Source organism: Rhinopithecus bieti, unplaced genomic scaffold (genome assembly GCF_001698545.2).
Source record: "Rhinopithecus bieti isolate Rb0 unplaced genomic scaffold, ASM169854v2 scaffold_34943, whole genome shotgun sequence".
NCBI classification, from domain to species: Eukaryota; Metazoa; Chordata; class Mammalia; order Primates; family Cercopithecidae; genus Rhinopithecus; species Rhinopithecus bieti.
In genome coordinates, this window is record NW_016815584.1 from 1075372 (window position 1) to 1091454 (window position 16083).

General features: G+C 50.5%; 1 protein-coding gene across 17 annotated transcripts; it reads left to right on the top strand.

Annotated features, from left to right (window-relative positions):
• The first annotated feature begins 4272 nt into the window (after positions 1-4272).
• On the top strand, positions 4273-13520 carry NDRG2 (NDRG family member 2). 17 transcript variants are annotated; one of them, XM_017853450.1, is made up of 17 exons: positions 4273-4622; positions 6188-6251; positions 6968-7048; positions 7383-7424; positions 7787-7892; positions 8093-8213; positions 8396-8458; positions 9430-9490; positions 9692-9778; positions 10301-10357; positions 10538-10641; positions 11120-11164; positions 11466-11517; positions 11776-11823; positions 12041-12076; positions 12242-12293; positions 12517-13520. In XM_017853450.1, exons 3-17 carry the CDS (start codon positions 6974-6976, stop codon positions 12681-12683), a joined length of 1116 nt encoding a protein of 371 aa, XP_017708939.1. In that variant the 5' UTR covers positions 4273-4622; positions 6188-6251; positions 6968-6973; the 3' UTR covers positions 12684-13520. The 17 variants fall into 17 exon arrangements, with proteins under 17 accessions (XP_017708939.1, XP_017708942.1, XP_017708951.1 ...); XM_017853453.1 differs by having other exon boundaries at positions 6188-6295; positions 12517-13512; XM_017853449.1 differs by lacking the exon at positions 4273-4622 and adding an exon at positions 5207-5278.
• The last annotated feature ends 2563 nt before the right edge of the window (positions 13521-16083 follow it).

The following is a 16083-nucleotide window of genomic DNA, read 5'->3' on the forward strand; positions in this document are numbered from 1 at the left end:
CAGAAGTTGAGGCGAGCCCAGGGAAGTTGTTTTAGTCTGTTTGGGCTGCTATAACAAAATATCATAAACTGGGTGGCTTATAAACAACAGACGTTTATTTCTCAGAGTTCTGAAGGCTGACAAGTCTAATATCAAGGTGTGGGCAGTTTCAGTGTTTGGTGAGGGCTGCTTTCTGGTCTATAGATGGTACCTTCTTGCTGTGTCTTCACATGGTCAAAGGGGTGAATGAGTTCCCTTGGGCCTATTTATAAGGGTATGAATCCCATTCAGAAAGGCTCTGCCCTCATAAAACTCAATCACCCCCCAAAATGCCCCATCTCCTAATACCATGACTTTGGGAGTTAGGATTTTATTTTATTTATTTATGTATTTATTTATTTTGAGACGGAGTCTTGCTGTCTGTTGCCCAGGCTGGAATGCAGTGGCATGATCCTGGGTCACTGCAACCTCCAGTCCCAGGATTCAAGCGACTCTCATGCCTCAGCCTCCCCAGTAGCTGGGATTAGCCCAACCACTGTGCCCAGCTAATTTTTGCATTTTTAGTAGACATGGGATTTGCCATGTTGGCCAGGCTGGTTTCAAACTCCTGACCTCAAAGTGATCCACCTGCCTCAGCCTCCCAAAGTGCTGGGATTACATGTGTGAACCACTGCGTCCGGCAGGGAGTTAGGATTTTAATATATGAATTTGGGGACAACATAAACATTCAGACCACAGCAGTTAATGGAAACAGGCTGGCATTTTTTCTAGTCTCCAGGCTCAAGTGTAGCATGGAGAATCCCACTGGCTTTAAAAGCTCAGTCTCAACAGAAACTTTAAATGGCTTCCAGTGTTGGGTTCAGTAGGCCTTGGAGTGTAACAGATGTGGACAGCTCAGGATAAAACTGGGATGGACTGAGGGTGAAGCTCAGACTCTGAAAATCTTTAGATAAGTTTCTATGCAGGTCAAAGATGTTCCTCAGGGTTTTCTCTCTTCGGCCTTTTCTCTGGCCAGAAGCCCTACAGATAGATGAACCTCATGGATCCTAAAACAGAGCAATGAGACTGGTGACTTTCCTCCTTTTCCCACCTAATAATGCCACCAATTTCTATTTTTTTTTTCTTTGTCTTACAAATCTACTCCTTTCTTTCCATTCCTATTACTTCCACCCTTATTCAAGTTCTTATCATCTCATAGTTGGATGATTACTCTGGCTTCTAAATGATCTCTTTCCTAAATCTAATTCTTCACTCCCACTCAACCATAATCCATCTCTATAACCTCCTCCCCATCAGATTAATTTTCACAAAGCAGTATTTTTTATTACTCCTGCTCAGAAACATTCTATGGCTCAAGATATACTACAGCTTCTCATGGCTGAATCTTCTCGCTTAGCATTCAAGGACCTGTACAACTAACTAGGCCCCAATATACCCTACCAAACATCACCCACCTCTCATCAACATTATTCTTGGGCAGCGCACAGTGGCTCACGCCTATAATTCCAGCACTTTGGAGGCCAACAAAGTGAGACCTTGTCTCTAAATAAATAAATAAATAATAATAAAAAAATTAATTGCGAGTGGTGGCATGTACCTGTAGTCCCAGCTACAGCTACTCAGGAGGCTGAAGTGGGAAGATTGCTTGAGCCCGGGAATTTGGGGTTGCAGTGAACTAGGATTATGTCAGTGCACTCCCACCTGGCTGACAGCATGAGACCCCATCTCAAAGAAAAAAAAAAATCCCAAAACAAAAACCCTAAGAACCAGATTATTCTTCAGCTGGGGTCATACGGCCTAACTGCTACACACTTGACAGGCTACTTGGTAGTGGAAGGAGCATAGTCCCTGGAGTGGAATGGATCTGGGTGGGAAAATGAATCCTAGATATGTCATTTACTAGCTGAGTGGACTTGGGCAAGTCACTAAACATTTCTGAGTTTCAATTTTCTCATCTGCACAGTGAGGACAATAACACTAACCTTACGGTATTAGGGGATAATATATGGGAAACTACTATTCAGTTTTCCAAAGAAACCCGAGTGTTTCTGCCTCCAGACTGTCCTTCATGCTCTCTCTCTGCCTGGATAGAATGCCCCTCACGCCCACTCAAGTATTCCATGGTTGCACTTCTCATCTTGGTGGTTCACCCTAGGAACAAAGCCCTTTTCCTTCTCTGAATTATAGTAAGAGAATGGTTTCTAGACTGTGGGCCACAGCCTCCTGGCATGAGGATTTCTGAAATCTTGCAAAGGGCCCTAGAATCTGTATGTATAGTGAGTGTGAACTGAGTAAACAATACGCCTTGCATGTGTAGGTGTTACTACATTTACAGACGTGACAGAAACTTACTTCAAAGTTTTGATGAATTCATAGTTTGTATTTTCTCCATCAGGGGATACAAAAACTATTACGTGGGGTTGGAAATCTCTGATCTCCCACTCGAGAAGGGTGGGAAACTACTACTACAGGACTTATTGTCCAGATGATTGATCTTATATATACATAATTTTTCTTTTTTTTTTTCTTTTGAGACGGAGGCTTGCTCTGTCGCCCAGGCTGGAGTGCAGTGGCCAGATCTCAGCTCACTGCAAGCCCCGCCTCCCGGGTTTACGCCATTCTCCTGCCTCAGCCTCCCGAGTAGCTGGGACTACAGGCGCCTGCCACCTTGCCTGGCTCTTTTTTTTTTTTTTTTTTTTTTTGTATTTTTTAGTAGAGACGGGGTTTCACCATGTTAGCCAGGATGGTCTCGATCTCCTGACCTCGTGATCCGCCCGTCTTGGCCTCCCAAAGTGCTGGGATTACAGGCTTGAGCCACCGCGCCCGGCCTACATAATTTTTCTTAACTTGTCCTGTGTTTGTACCTTCTCTTGACAAATGTCAAAGTGTCATTTCTCATCACAAATGTCTAGAGAGGGTGTGAACAGACTCACACTTTGAATTTCATCTACACAGTGGCTTGCACATAACAGATACTTAAAACTGTTGCTTAGTTGAAGGTATAGTTTGACGTTGCTCTGGCCAAAGGGAAAGAGTTTAGAGAGAGACTGTCCTTGCAACACTTACACCCTGGTCGGGCTGGGAGCTGCCCTGACATGGAAGAACCCTATCTTAGGGTAGAACCAGCCTTACCTCTGCCTGCAGCAGACTGGGTAGGACCCCTATGTCTAGGAAGCCAATGGATCTCAGTGGAAATTTCCCACCTCCTGCCTGCCCTGCGCCCCTGCGTAGGCCCCTTATCAGGTTCCCCCTGAGTCATCCTGACCCAGAGACGAATTTAGATGCTGGAACCTTCAGGTCCTTCCCTCCCCCACTCCAAGTAAGACTACTTTCGACAAAGAAAACCTGCAGACAAAAGTTCTCACTCCAGGCTCTCCTTCTCCCCAGGTTCCTCTGGGGCTGGTGAGATCTCTCCTGTCTTCCGCACCTTTGCCTATGATCCTTATTCCAGCAGGCTTTTCCTTGTCCAGGAGAGTGTTAAACCGGCATCCAGAGGGAAGAGGGGCCTAGGAGAGGAGCCAGGGCGCCCAGCTTCTGTGCCAGTTTCTGGGGAAAAAGTTATAAAGGGAGTGGGAGAAAGGAACAGAAGAAAAGTTGGGTGCTCCAAATTGGGGAATGTAGGGGGGGGCCCTAGATTTGGGGTTGTTGAAGGCTGGGTTTTAGCCCGACCAGTTCTCCTACTCTGGGTCACCTCCTCCCTCTTGGCCTCTCCTTCTTTCCAGTAGACCCTGCCAAGTGGGGATGAAAGGGGCATTGATGTTCCTTGGATGGGAGGGGTATTGCGGGTGGTGAGGGTGGTGGTGGGAGGGTGGTTCCCAGGCAGGAGGGGCAGGGGAACTTGGGGGTCTTGGGGGGGCAGTCGGTGCTGGTGTTGCAGTTGGCAGCTCAAGTTCCATTGGCCATTGTTCCTGACTGGCCTGGCGCCCGGCCCCCGAAATGGCAACTCAGGAACCAGTCTGAAGGGGGTTGGGGTGGATATGATCCTGGGATTGGGGGAGTTACAAGGGGGGCAGGTGGGGAGAAATTCAGTCAGGTTTCCTTTTGCCTAAACAACTTCGAATTCCCTTAAGCCACATTATCTAATCAACTATCTCATTCCAGGGAGTCTTCCTCTGAGGGGCACAAGGAGGGCTCATCTGGGGTGTGTGTGTGTGTGTGTGTGTGTGTGTGTGTGTGTGTGTGTGAAGTCTAGAGTAGCAAACCCACTCGGGCACCGAGAGGGACGCGGCAGTCCCTGAGACCATCGCCTGGGCATTGCGATTCAGCGGGCCTGAGCTGGTCTCCTTTTCTGGGCCGGACTGGGAGGGGTTAGCGGCGAAGCCACAGGGTCTCTTGGGTCCCAGCCCGGGACACTGCGTCCTACCCAAGCCCCTACTCCACCCCCGCAGGGTTAACTCCGCCCCTGCGCCTGTTTACCCAGGAGTCAGAGCCTCTGGGGGTCCCCAGCCCCTCCCCCGTCGCCCCTTGAGGCATTGACCCCAGAGTCCCTGTTGGCCATCCTCTCCACCCCCCCGCGTCCGCCCGCGATCGCCCTCTATTTATAGCGGCCCCCCGCATTCCCCGCCCCCCCTCCCCGCCTTGTTGTCCAACTTCTCCCGGAGCAGCCAGAGAGCAGGCGTCGGGACGCAGCAAAGAGAGGAGAGGTACCAGGACTCTGGGCACTAGGGAGTCGGAACTCCTGTGCCCTCGACGTTCCCCCGTGCCCCCTTTCGGCTCCGGCACACCTGCCCTTGCCACCGGGCGAGACCCCCGCCTCCTCAGCGGCGGTCCCGCCCACCTCCTCCTTTCTTAATCTAGTTCTCTGTGTTCGGGAGGGGGGATTCGAACTCATGGGGTGTCAGTATCCCGGGTTCGTCTCCCCACTACCGGTTCCCACCACTGAGTCTGGGGGCGAAGGAAGGAGCCAAGAGTGCGAATTGCAGATCCAGGTCATGGATGGGGGCGGTGCTGAGGGCAGCCGCGGGATCCCTTGGAGTGCTGAGGGATCCCCGCACTCCCCACACCGCCCCAATGCGAGGGTTGGGGGGAATGTTATGGTGAGCTCGAGCGGAGCCTGGAAGCGTCTAGCCGCCCGTCCCCCGTCCCCTGTCCCCGGGTCCCAGCACAACCCCTCCCTGAGCTGCAGTCTGGGCGGGGTGAAAGGTGGGGCGTGTTTACTGGGGGTCTGGGGCGGGTCTGCGGGGAGCCAAGCGCCCGTGGGCGGGCTGGGGCGGGCCGGGGGCGGGTCTGCGGGGAGCCCGAGCCGGGGCGGGCCCGAGTCAAAGGCAAGTGAAGGTGGAAGCGGCAGCGGCGGCGGCAGGTAGGGGGAGGGGCAGGCGAGGGGCCGCAGGGCCTGGAAGGCGCCAGCCGGGTAGGTGGGCGGTGTGATTGATCCCTGTTCCCTGCAGCTGGCGGCTCGGGGGAAAGGGCCGGCACTGAGGGGGCGCTCGGCTGCTGCGCACAAAGGCTGAGGCTCCGAGAGCGGCAGGGCGTGTTTGGGGTGCGCGCGAGGTTGTGTGGAAGGTCCGGGGCGCTTGGCACCAGCCACGCAAGGGTGTCCGTCTCCACGCGGACTGGCTGCGTAGGGACTCGTAGGGACGGGTTCCGGATGCTGGGCCCGGCCAGTCCCCTCTGTCCTACCCATCCCTTCCCGATGGCGCTTGCCCTCGCGGGCCGTCGGGGGAGACCGGGAGGAGATTGTGGGACCGCCCTCCTCTCCCTTTCTCCACTCGTGGGACCTACACGGAGACTGGGTAAAGAAGAGAAACGACGGCACCAAGCTTTGTGTTTGTTTTTATATTGTGGAGGGAAACAGCCATGCTCTGCTACCCTCCTCTTACTGGAGAGCTGTCAAAGATTTTGGGGATCCCCTAGTCCCCCGCGTTTAGTCCCCTTGCCGATAGAAAATTGAGGCCAAATGTAGTAACTAACTGGGGCAAGGTCACACTGGGAGTGGCAGAGCCGGGATTCGAATCCGGAGGTTTCCTCCACATCAGCACTTCCTTCTCTCCTCCGCGCAGCCTGAACTGATGCCCCTGTAGCCTGTATTGATTCCGGCTCGAGCCTAGAGAGGACGTGTTCTCTGGACTCAGGAGTAGACACTGGGGAGGGTTAGTGACCCGCGAAGGTTGATGACCCTGGGAGTCTGGGTCTTGGCTGAGACTTTCTGTCACTAAAAGACCCCTGGTCTGTCTCCCATGTCATTCACCTCGTTGCTGTGTTTTCTCAGACCCCAGAGTCAGGAGTGAGAACCCTGACCCCTAATTCCACTGCATCCAGCCAATAGGAGCCCAGTAAGTGACCCCACCTCGCAGGCTGCAGGCTCCTTCCTGTGCAGGTCTGTCCGGGTGCTCTGCTCCTCACCCACTAATGTTGAACTTAACGGAGTTTATTCAGAGTTGGGAGGAAGAGTCTTGGGAGGAAGGGAGGCATTGGGTTGGTTGGACAGATGTCCCTTTTATGTTGTTTTTCCCACCTCACCCTTTGGTCATGTTACTTTGGTCATTTTTAGCCCCCTTTCCTTTGAGCTGCCGACCTTGGGGCTTTACTTGAAGGTCATGGTCAATTGTGAGCTCTCAAAATCCTGTCTTTTGGTACCCTGGCCTTTAGAATATTCAGTCACTGAGCTACGAGTTTCACTCCCTACCTGAGAGTGTGGAGTAGACCCTAAAGATAGCCTGGGAAATCTGAGCTACACTTCTGCCCCACCCTGATATTTTGGTCCAGGGCAGAGGCGGGAGGGGGTCTGGAGGAGTGGGTGTTGAGGGTGGCGGTGGGGATGGTGAGTATCAAGAGAAGCGGTGTCCTGATTTCTCTTCCAAAGTTTCCACCAATCAGCCTGGAAGTGGAGCTGGGGGCAGGAAAGGCCCTCTGTGTGTTCTGGAGTAGTCTTCTACCCCTGGCTCCCTCTGTTCCCTGCATCTTCCTGTGCTGAGAGAGGAAGCCTGGTGTTTGAGGAGATGTGGGGATGTGGAGACAACTTCCCAGTCTTGTTTCCTCATCCTGCCAGGCCATCATGGCGGAGCTGCAGGAGGTGCAGATCACAGAGGAGAAGCCACTGCTGCCAGGACAGACGCCTGAGGCGGCCAAGGTTATTAGAGACCGTTTGACTCCCATGCCCAAATTCGAGACCTCTGAGCATCCCCCTTGCCTTCTAACTTCCTAAGCCTACTGATCTTACTTTAACCCACACCACTACTTTCTCCACCTCTACCCTAGTCTCTCTCCCCATACACTACAATTGGGAGTCAGGCCATTGTCTTGTCACCACACTAACCTTCATCCTTTCCATGTCTCTCTTTGTCAATCTCTTTCTGTCTTTGGTCTCTGTTGGTCTTTACTTGCCTCTCTTTGTCTGTCTGTCTCTCCATCTGGGACACCACATGGTCGTGTGTTTTTGTGTGTATCTGTGTGTGTCTTTCCAGGAGGCTGAGTTAGCTGCCCAAATCCTCCTGGACCAGGGACAGGTAACAGTGTGGGGGCAGTCCCAAGGTGGGAGGAGGGGCTCTCCTATTCCTCAGTAGAAAGATGGCCTCTGCTTGGCCCTTCTCTCTTCGTTTTCTTTGCTTCTATTCTGTCCTTTCCCTTCCCTGTCTCTCCCCTCTTCTTCCTTCCCCCCACTTTTCTCTCTCTAATCTTCATTATTCTTTCTTATCCTCAAACTCATCTTCCACTGTCGTGTTTTCCTCAGTTCTTGCTGATCCTGTTTTTAATTCTTTGTTCCCTTTTCCCCCTTGCCCGCCCACTCCCAGCTCCCTGACCTTGGTGTTGCTCCTTTTCTGGCCTCGTCTCCTCTGAGCCTAGCTCCTGGTGCCCTGTTTTCCTGCAGACTCACTCTGTGGAGACACCGTATGGCTCTGTCACTTTCACTGTCTATGGCACCCCCAAACCCAAACGCCCAGCGATCCTTACCTACCACGATGTGGGACTCAACTGTAAGGACCTTCATTCGTCTCCCACTCCTGTCTGGAAAGAGGCTGTGGAGGAAGGGTAGAAACTCAGAGGGAGGGGAGGGGTCAGTGTGGGAAGGAGAAGTTCTCTCCTAGTCTGTGGCATGAAAAGAAGGGTGAGTTCTGACTGGGGCACATGTTTCCCTGTCTGATTCTATTGTTGAGGTGATGTGGGTTCTCTTTAGATAAATCTTGCTTCCAGCCACTGTTTCAGTTCGGGGACATGCAGGAAATCATTCAGAACTTTGTGCGGGTTCATGTGGATGCCCCTGGAATGGAAGAGGGAGCCCCTGTGTTCCCTTTGGGGTAAGAGTTAGGTCATTACCACTTTACCAGACTGTGAGGAACAGGACAGGTGTGGGAAAGGTTCGACTGGGGAGGAGGAAAGGGAGGTCAGTGGTGATTCTGGGAGAGAATGAGTAGGATATCCTGAGGTGGGGGGTGCGAGGGCAGGTTGGTATCTTCCTTAACGTGCTTCTCTTTTCCAGATATCAGTACCCATCTCTGGACCAGCTTGCAGACATGATCCCTTGCGTCCTGCAGTACCTAAAGTGAGAGTCCTGGGAACCCCTCCAAACCAGAGTTCTCTTTCCAGCACAAGGAGACCCTTAGAACTTCCAGGTTCACCATGGTTCCTGAGCCAGTTTCAGCTTCTGAACTCAATATATCTTCTTCCTTCATGCTCCCACCTTGATTATTGAGAAAAGGTGGTGGGTTTGGAAAATTGGCCAGAATCAGCAGAGTAGCCCTAATGGATGGAGGGAAGGAAAAGGGTCTATGCTTGGCCCTGCCTCAGGCTAAGGAGGGCCTTCTCTGATCAGAAAGTCAGGGAGGAATAAAAGGGGCTGACATAATCCCTGAGGAACCAGACAGACTTGTCTCTTTCTCTCCCACTCCCCTCTCCTTCATGCCCACACCTGGTGGGTGGGGAGCTCTGTGGGTGAGAGAGAGTGGGGGAAGGAAGAGAACGCCAGACTAAGTGTCTTTGGTATTCAGAGGGAGGTGCTGACCCCTGGGTGCTGTTCTTAGCTAAGCTTCTCCTAGGCACCAGGGCTCAGCACCTCTGGTTCACCACTTTGCTGCTGTTTTCCTCATTCTCCCCTTTGTTCACAAAAGTTGTGTCTGTTTTCACATTTGCTTTAAGTTCCATTCTTCCTGTTCCTCTAGAGGAACCAGGAACTAAAGCAGAACAAGTTGAACTGGCTCTTGAAAATTGAGAATGGACAAAGAGCTATCTATATAGGAAAACAGCATGTTGGTTGGCTGGTGGATGGGTGTTTGTTTTTAAGACACTAGTTCTCCAGGAGAAAGCTGGGATAGACTTCAGGGATCTACCCTGACTACCCGTGCCAACCTTTGGCTCCTAGAGCCCTTCTTTTTCGCATCCTCCAAAGAAAGGTCCGTGTCTGCCCTTCTTTGTGCCCATGGACTCAGGAGGGAGGGTGAAGAGTTTGAAGAGATGGGCTGTGGCAGGTTTTGGACAGCAGAGTCCGTGAGGCATATATTTCTTTCCCTTTCACAGTTTTTCTACAATAATTGGAGTTGGTGTTGGAGCTGGAGCCTACATCCTGTCGAGATACGCTGTAAGAAATAAAAAGCCTAGATAAGGGAAAGGAGGGTCCAGACTGATTAGGAGAATACTGTTTATTAGTGCTGTTTGGGGGAGGAAGAGGGCACTAGGCGGGGAGTCGGGCCCCATGGGAGTCCACAAGTGGGTAGGGCTTAGCGGGGAGGGGATAAGGCCATGCCCTGTTTCTCATTTCCTTCCTTCTTCTGTCCCTCAGCTTAACCACCCGGACACAGTTGAAGGTCTTGTTCTCATCAACATTGATCCCAATGCCAAGGGTTGGATGGATTGGGCAGCTCACAAGGTTTGGAGGGGCCTGTATGCTGAGACCTAGGGTGGGGGATCCCCTTGTATGGATCCAGTTAGGCTCTGGTAGAGTCTAATGCTTGAAGTCTGGATGGACTCCGAACTTCAAGGAGGGAGTAAAGGGGCAGGAAAGTGAAGCTGTCACTTTGCCTAAGTCTCTTATAATACCCTGAACTTTCTTTTTTTCTTTTTTCTTTTTTTTTGAGATGGTGTCTCACTCTGTTTCCAAGGCTGGAGTGCAGTGGCTTGATCTTGGCTCATTGCAACCTCCGCCTCCCGGGTTCAAGCAATTCTCCTGCCTCAGCCTCCCAAGTAGCTGGGATTACAGGAGCCCGCCACCACGCCCGGCTAATATTTGTATTATTAGTAGAGATGGGGTTTCACCATCTTGGCCAGGCTGGTTTTGAACTCCTGACCTCGTGATGCACCCACCTCGGCCTCCCAAAGTGCTGGGATTACAGGCTTGAGCCACTGTGCCCGGCCAATATCCTGAACTTTCTCACCTGTCCTCTCCTCATAGCTAACGGGCCTCACCTCTTCCATTCCGGAGATGATCCTTGGACATCTTTTCAGCCAGGTAAGTGGTTGTAGAAGATGATGTAGAAGAGTCGAGGGGAGCAGCAGGGAACTTGAATGCTTGGGCTAACTTCCTTAGCTGGGACAGAATTTGGGGAAGGAAGAAGGCTTACCTCTTTTCCTCCAGTAATTGTTGGTTTCTCTTTCCATCCCTAATGTTTTTCCTTGTTATCTCCTTCAGGAAGAGCTCTCTGGAAATTCTGAGTTGATACAAAAGTACAGAAATATCATTACACATGCACCCAACCTGGATAACATTGAATTGTACTGGAACAGCTACAACAAGTGGGTGGGCTGCGTGTGTATGCATGTGAGAGAAATGCAGAAGCAGTAATTGGGGGTCATGGGGAGGCACACAGGAGGAGAGGGTGGTCTGGGTAGTGTGCAATGTGCAAGGAATGCAGCATTTAGTGTGCAATGGGGGCAGCTTCAGGACAGAGCCAGTAAGAAGGATTGCAAGGGGTTGTCCCCCTTCTCTTGTTTACCTCCTTTCGATTATTGGACTCCCAGAAGTAAGATGACCTTGTGTCCTGTGCCCTTCCTCCTCTTTTGCTGCCCTCTGACCAGGGATCTAGGGCACAAGTGATTATAGGAGTTGTCCTTGGGGCCTGCCTGCCACCTTCTCCTTTGGTTTCCACTTTTAATAACCAATATTTGACTGTAATTTTTGGGACAGTGATAGTTCCATCATGGGGGAGATAGCTTATATCTGGTTAGATAGCATTGCTCACCTAAAATTCCTACTCTTTTAACCCCTTTCTAGCCGCCGAGACCTGAACTTTGAGCGTGGAGGTGATATCACCCTCAAGTAAGACTTTAAGAGATAATGCATTGCCCGTCTCCCTGGATCTTCTCTAGGAGCTTGTATCCCTTAGAAGAAGGAGAATCTTTTGCCAGGGAACTTCTTTGTCATGTCCCACCCCATCCTATTTGGTAAATCACTTCCCTCTAGGTCTTCCCCCTTTGAATCCTCTTGGTGGCATCAGCAGGGAAACACAGAAGGCTCTTTCCTCTTTGGAGCCAGACATTTTTCCAGCTGCACTTCTAGGCAGAGGCCAGCGAGGGATTGTCAGGGGCTCACTGCCTTCTCCCCAACACTGTGTCTTTAGGTGTCCTGTGATGCTGGTGGTAGGAGACCAAGCACCTCATGAAGATGCAGTGGTTAGTAGGGAATTTTGGGATGAGTGAGGGAAGAGAGTTGGGGTCCTAGAGTGGTGGTCAGAAGAGTATCTTGCCAAGGGGATGCCCTGTTTGGCACAGGGAGATCAACTCTGGGGCACTAGGAATTTGATCCCTGGTAAGGAGTAACTGGGTAGGGAGCTGATAGAAAAGGGAATGGGGTCTGGGTTCCTGGGTCCCTTATAGGGGGAGGGGCCACAGTAGGCGTGACTCATTCATTCAGTCTCCTGCTTACTCCAGGTGGAATGTAACTCAAAACTGGACCCCACCCAGACCTCGTTCCTCAAGGTCAGTAACCTGCTGCGGGGCCCCTGTCCAGAGTCATATATCCTCTCTAAATTCAGCTGCTAAACCTCCAGGGCCCTGCATGGGAACAAATGGGGTGAACGAAGAACAAAACAAAGGGGCTGGAGTGAAGAAGCTAGGGAAGAGAGACCCTTTCCACCTCTCCGCATGGCTCATTTATGTATGTTTCACTTTTTCTGGGTGGCGCCCTCCTGAACAGATGGCTGACTCTGGAGGTCAGCCCCAGCTGACTCAGGTGAGTAGCCCTGCCATCCATGGGATGGGGAAGTGACATAGGATACTGGTGGCATTGGGCTTTGCCTTTGCCACACACCCCGTCCCCACAATGCCACAGCCTCAGGCTCCAGCTCTGCCTCTAACCTCATCTCACTGTCTCCCTCGCCTCTTCTTACTTCCGCAGCCAGGCAAGCTGACTGAGGCCTTCAAGTACTTCCTGCAAGGCATGGGCTACAGTGAGTATGGGGACAAGAGATTGCTGCACTGTAGGAGAGATGGGCACTGACGGGGTGGAACCGTTTTAGGTTAATGCCTGGACTTACCACTATCTGCCCAATCGAGCTCATTGATCCCCTGGCTTAGTTATAACTAGTCATAATCCAAGGACCACACCCTGAGTCGCCAGCCCCATTTCCCCACTTTCTCTCTGACTGCTTGTGTATCCTTCTGTCTCCACAGTGGCCTCATCCTGCATGACTCGCCTGTCCAGGTCTCGTACAGCCTCTCTAACCAGTGCAGCATCCATTGATGGCAACCGGTCCCGCTCTCGCACCCTGTCTCAGAGCAGCGAGTCTGGAACTCTTTCTTCGGGGCCCCCGGGGCACACCATGGAGGTCTCCTGTTGAATGACCCTTGTTGCCCTAGTGTGGGACCCAGCCCTCACCTCCCCCAGAACTAACCTGGGAGGTGCTGAAGGGGCATTGGGCCAGAGTAAGCAAGGGAAAAAGAGCAGATCATGTGGGGAGATGACCTTGATCTTTGATTGCTACCCTAACCTTGACCTCTAACCTGTGATTCCCCCCAGCTCCTGAAAGAGATGTCCTAATATCTCTTAGGGACCCAGACCCCTAAATTCTCCTCCTCCCCCATTTTGGTATTAAGGTGGAGAGGGCATGTATCCTCTGTCCTGATCTAGGTGTCTGTAGCTGAGGGGTAAGAGGTTGTTGTAGTTGTCATGGTGCCTCCATAAGACTCTCCCTACTTATCCCATATTTGCAAGGGGAGGGGATTTGGGGCTGGGGCTCCATTCACCAAAGCTGATATGGCTTCTTATTAACCCTTTAGGACTCTGAAGGGTATGGACCTACATGAATGTGTGTCAGGGGGAGACTTGCTGGTGGGTTAGTGGTCCTCAGGATGTGATAGAAACATCCAGGGTGTAAAAAGGAAGTTGGAATGGGAATTGGTGGGCAATGAACGAGTGTCGGGGAAGAATTGGTGCTGGGGAAACAGGAAGGGGCCTGGGGCCATTTGGCTGCACTAACTTTGGTAGCTCTCAGTGTGCATCTAGAGTGGGACTGGGGAGGGAGCTAAGCTTGGGCTGGGTTACTTGGGGCTTGGCATAGAGGTGGAAAGGGCTACCCTGGGGCTCTGACCACACTGTATTATGTGTGGAGGGTGCCCTCCTGTCTCCCACAGCTTCTGCTATAACAATAAACTGTAGAGGAATTTGAGTACCATTATTATTCTTTGTCTAGGTATGCCTGCATCATGCTCCTCTTCCTATCTTCTCCCTGTCCAAGTCTCATATTCTCTTCTCAAAGTGATATAAACCCTGGGAGAGGGCGTTTGTGGCATAGGCACTTCACAACATATGACCATGTAGAAACTGGCCCTTTTTCAATACAATGGTGTTGCCTTGATATTGATAGTATTTTTAAGCTTGGGAGAGAGGAACCATTTAGATCTTAGGAAACTTCTTATCAACTATGGGTAACTGAGAAAGGCCACAGGATTTCAGAGATGCCACCAACACCACCACCTTCAAGAAAGAATTGAAGAGGCTGGGCACGGTGGCTTGCATCTGTGACCCCAACACACTTGGGAGGCTGAGGTGGGCAGACCACTTGAGCTCAGGAGTTTGTGACTAGCCTGGGCAACATGGTGAAACCCATCTCTACAAAAAATACAAAAATTAGTTGGGCTTGATGGTGTACACCTATAGTCCCGCTACTCAGGAGGCTGAGGTGGGAGAATCACTTGATCCCAGGAGGTAGAGGTTGCAGTGAGCCACAGTCACACTACTGCACTCCAGCCTGGGTGACAGAGTGAGACTCCATCTCAAAAAAAAAAAAAAAAAAAATTGAAGAAGGCTGATGACAGAAGTGCCCAAGGATATCTTGAGACCCATCTTCCTGTAGGATCCTCCCTGGGGGGTCACCTAAGATTCCATTTTGGATGTTTTAGTGCAATCAGTAGACCAGGTGCATTAACTTACTATAAGGGTTGGGCTGCTCGTAGTTCATCTGAAGACTCAGGAGGGGTGCAGCGAAAAGCAGGATTTCTCTTGGGAATTCCTCTTCCCTCATGGAATCCAACAGATCTGGGAGCTAATTAAGTCTGTTTGTGGTTTATTAAGAAGCTTTTTAACAACTATGAACAATCAAGAGGAATTCTTATTTTGCAGCTGTTGTAGGCTAATTCTTAGGGTCTTGAGGCACAAGAAGTGAAAATGAGGAGGGACCTTGTAGCATTATTGGCAACACTACTGTGATGGAATATTACAAGGTCTTTTGCTAGATTGCTTTATAGAAACTCCACAGGCAATTATACCCTTTCCTCAATGGAACTGAGTTAAGGACTAATGCACTTGATGTCTGGTGCTGACACACTGATTGACATGGAAATAGGACGTGGAATATGCCCTTGATTGTTGAGCATTTCGTCACTCTCCTTCATAGAACTGGGTCTATTTTAAATGTGGTAGGCCAGGGTCAGAAGGGGAAGCAGAGGTATTGGGTAACAAACAGGGTTGTGGAGCGCGCTGTTGGATGGTGAGGGTGTTGGGTGACCCCATGCAGGGCAGGCAGCAGAGTGCTGAAGTACCACACTGAAGAAAAGAAGCAGCACAATTGGAATCATTGGGGACCAAGTAGCTTCTCAGAAAAACACAAGGAAAAGGCAAAAAACTATAACCAGCATCAATCTTTGCTGCTCTTGTGTATTATGGATGGGAAGGCAAGTCTTTTCTGCATGTCTGCCTACATAGATAACACTGGCAGCAGGGCAATGGTTAGAAAATGGGAGCACATTACATGGTTAGAAATGGGAGCACATTACATGTATGTGTACATAGGTGAGTGTGTGCATACACATCTATCATGTAGGTGGGTGTGTCAAATGGGTGATGACTGCGTGTCTTTCCCATAGATGTCTCTGCATAAGAAATCTGAGTTTGGTAGTGAAAAAGATGCCCTCTTCTGGGAGCTAGTCGTGGGGTGGGGGTTTTGTCCTTGACTGACCTCCTTACTCTGTTGGAGAGTGACAAAAAGCTCAAGAATCAAGGGCATATTCCATGTCCCATTTCCATGTCAATCAGCTAAACATTCTAGTTTAGCCCATGGGGACACAGTGCCCCCTTGTGGTTAACATGGTTCTTAATAACTTTCCCCAGTTCCCAGGTCCCTTGGTGTTTCCTCCATCTTACAGCTCCATTGTACTTTGTGGTTCTGTGTAGCAGCTCTATAGGAAGGAGGTCCTAATATCACGGTTGGCCATTGATCTTGACCATTTTCAAGATTTTTAAGATCAGAGCTAGGAGGCTCAGAGGAGAGGAGAGGTGATTTTACAGAAGCAGAACCACAGTCTCCTTACTTTTTGTCTCTGCTTCAGGTTTAGGACTCCTGTTTCTCTCTTCCCCTTATTGTCAAGGAATGTGAGTATTTCCCAGACTTTAGGGACAAAAGCCCAAGACAGCTAAGAGAACATTCAGTGGGAAAGAGAGTAAAACAAGAACAGAGTGAAAAGAGCCTTATGGTTTCAGCTTGAAAATTCAGAATCTCATGAAGAGATTTTAAAGGGTGAGTCTCTAAAGGTACACACAAAACAATGAACCTGCAGTAGGAGGGATGGATGTTAGACATTAGAGAGTATATGAACGGTAAGGGAAAATACTGGAGTGGGAGACACCACCTTCCTCTCTAAGTTTTCTTTTCTCTTTCTTTCTTTCTTTCTTTCTTTCTTTCTTTCTTTCTTTCTTTCTTTCTTTCTTTCTTTCTTTCTTTCTCTTTCTTTCTTTCTTTCTTT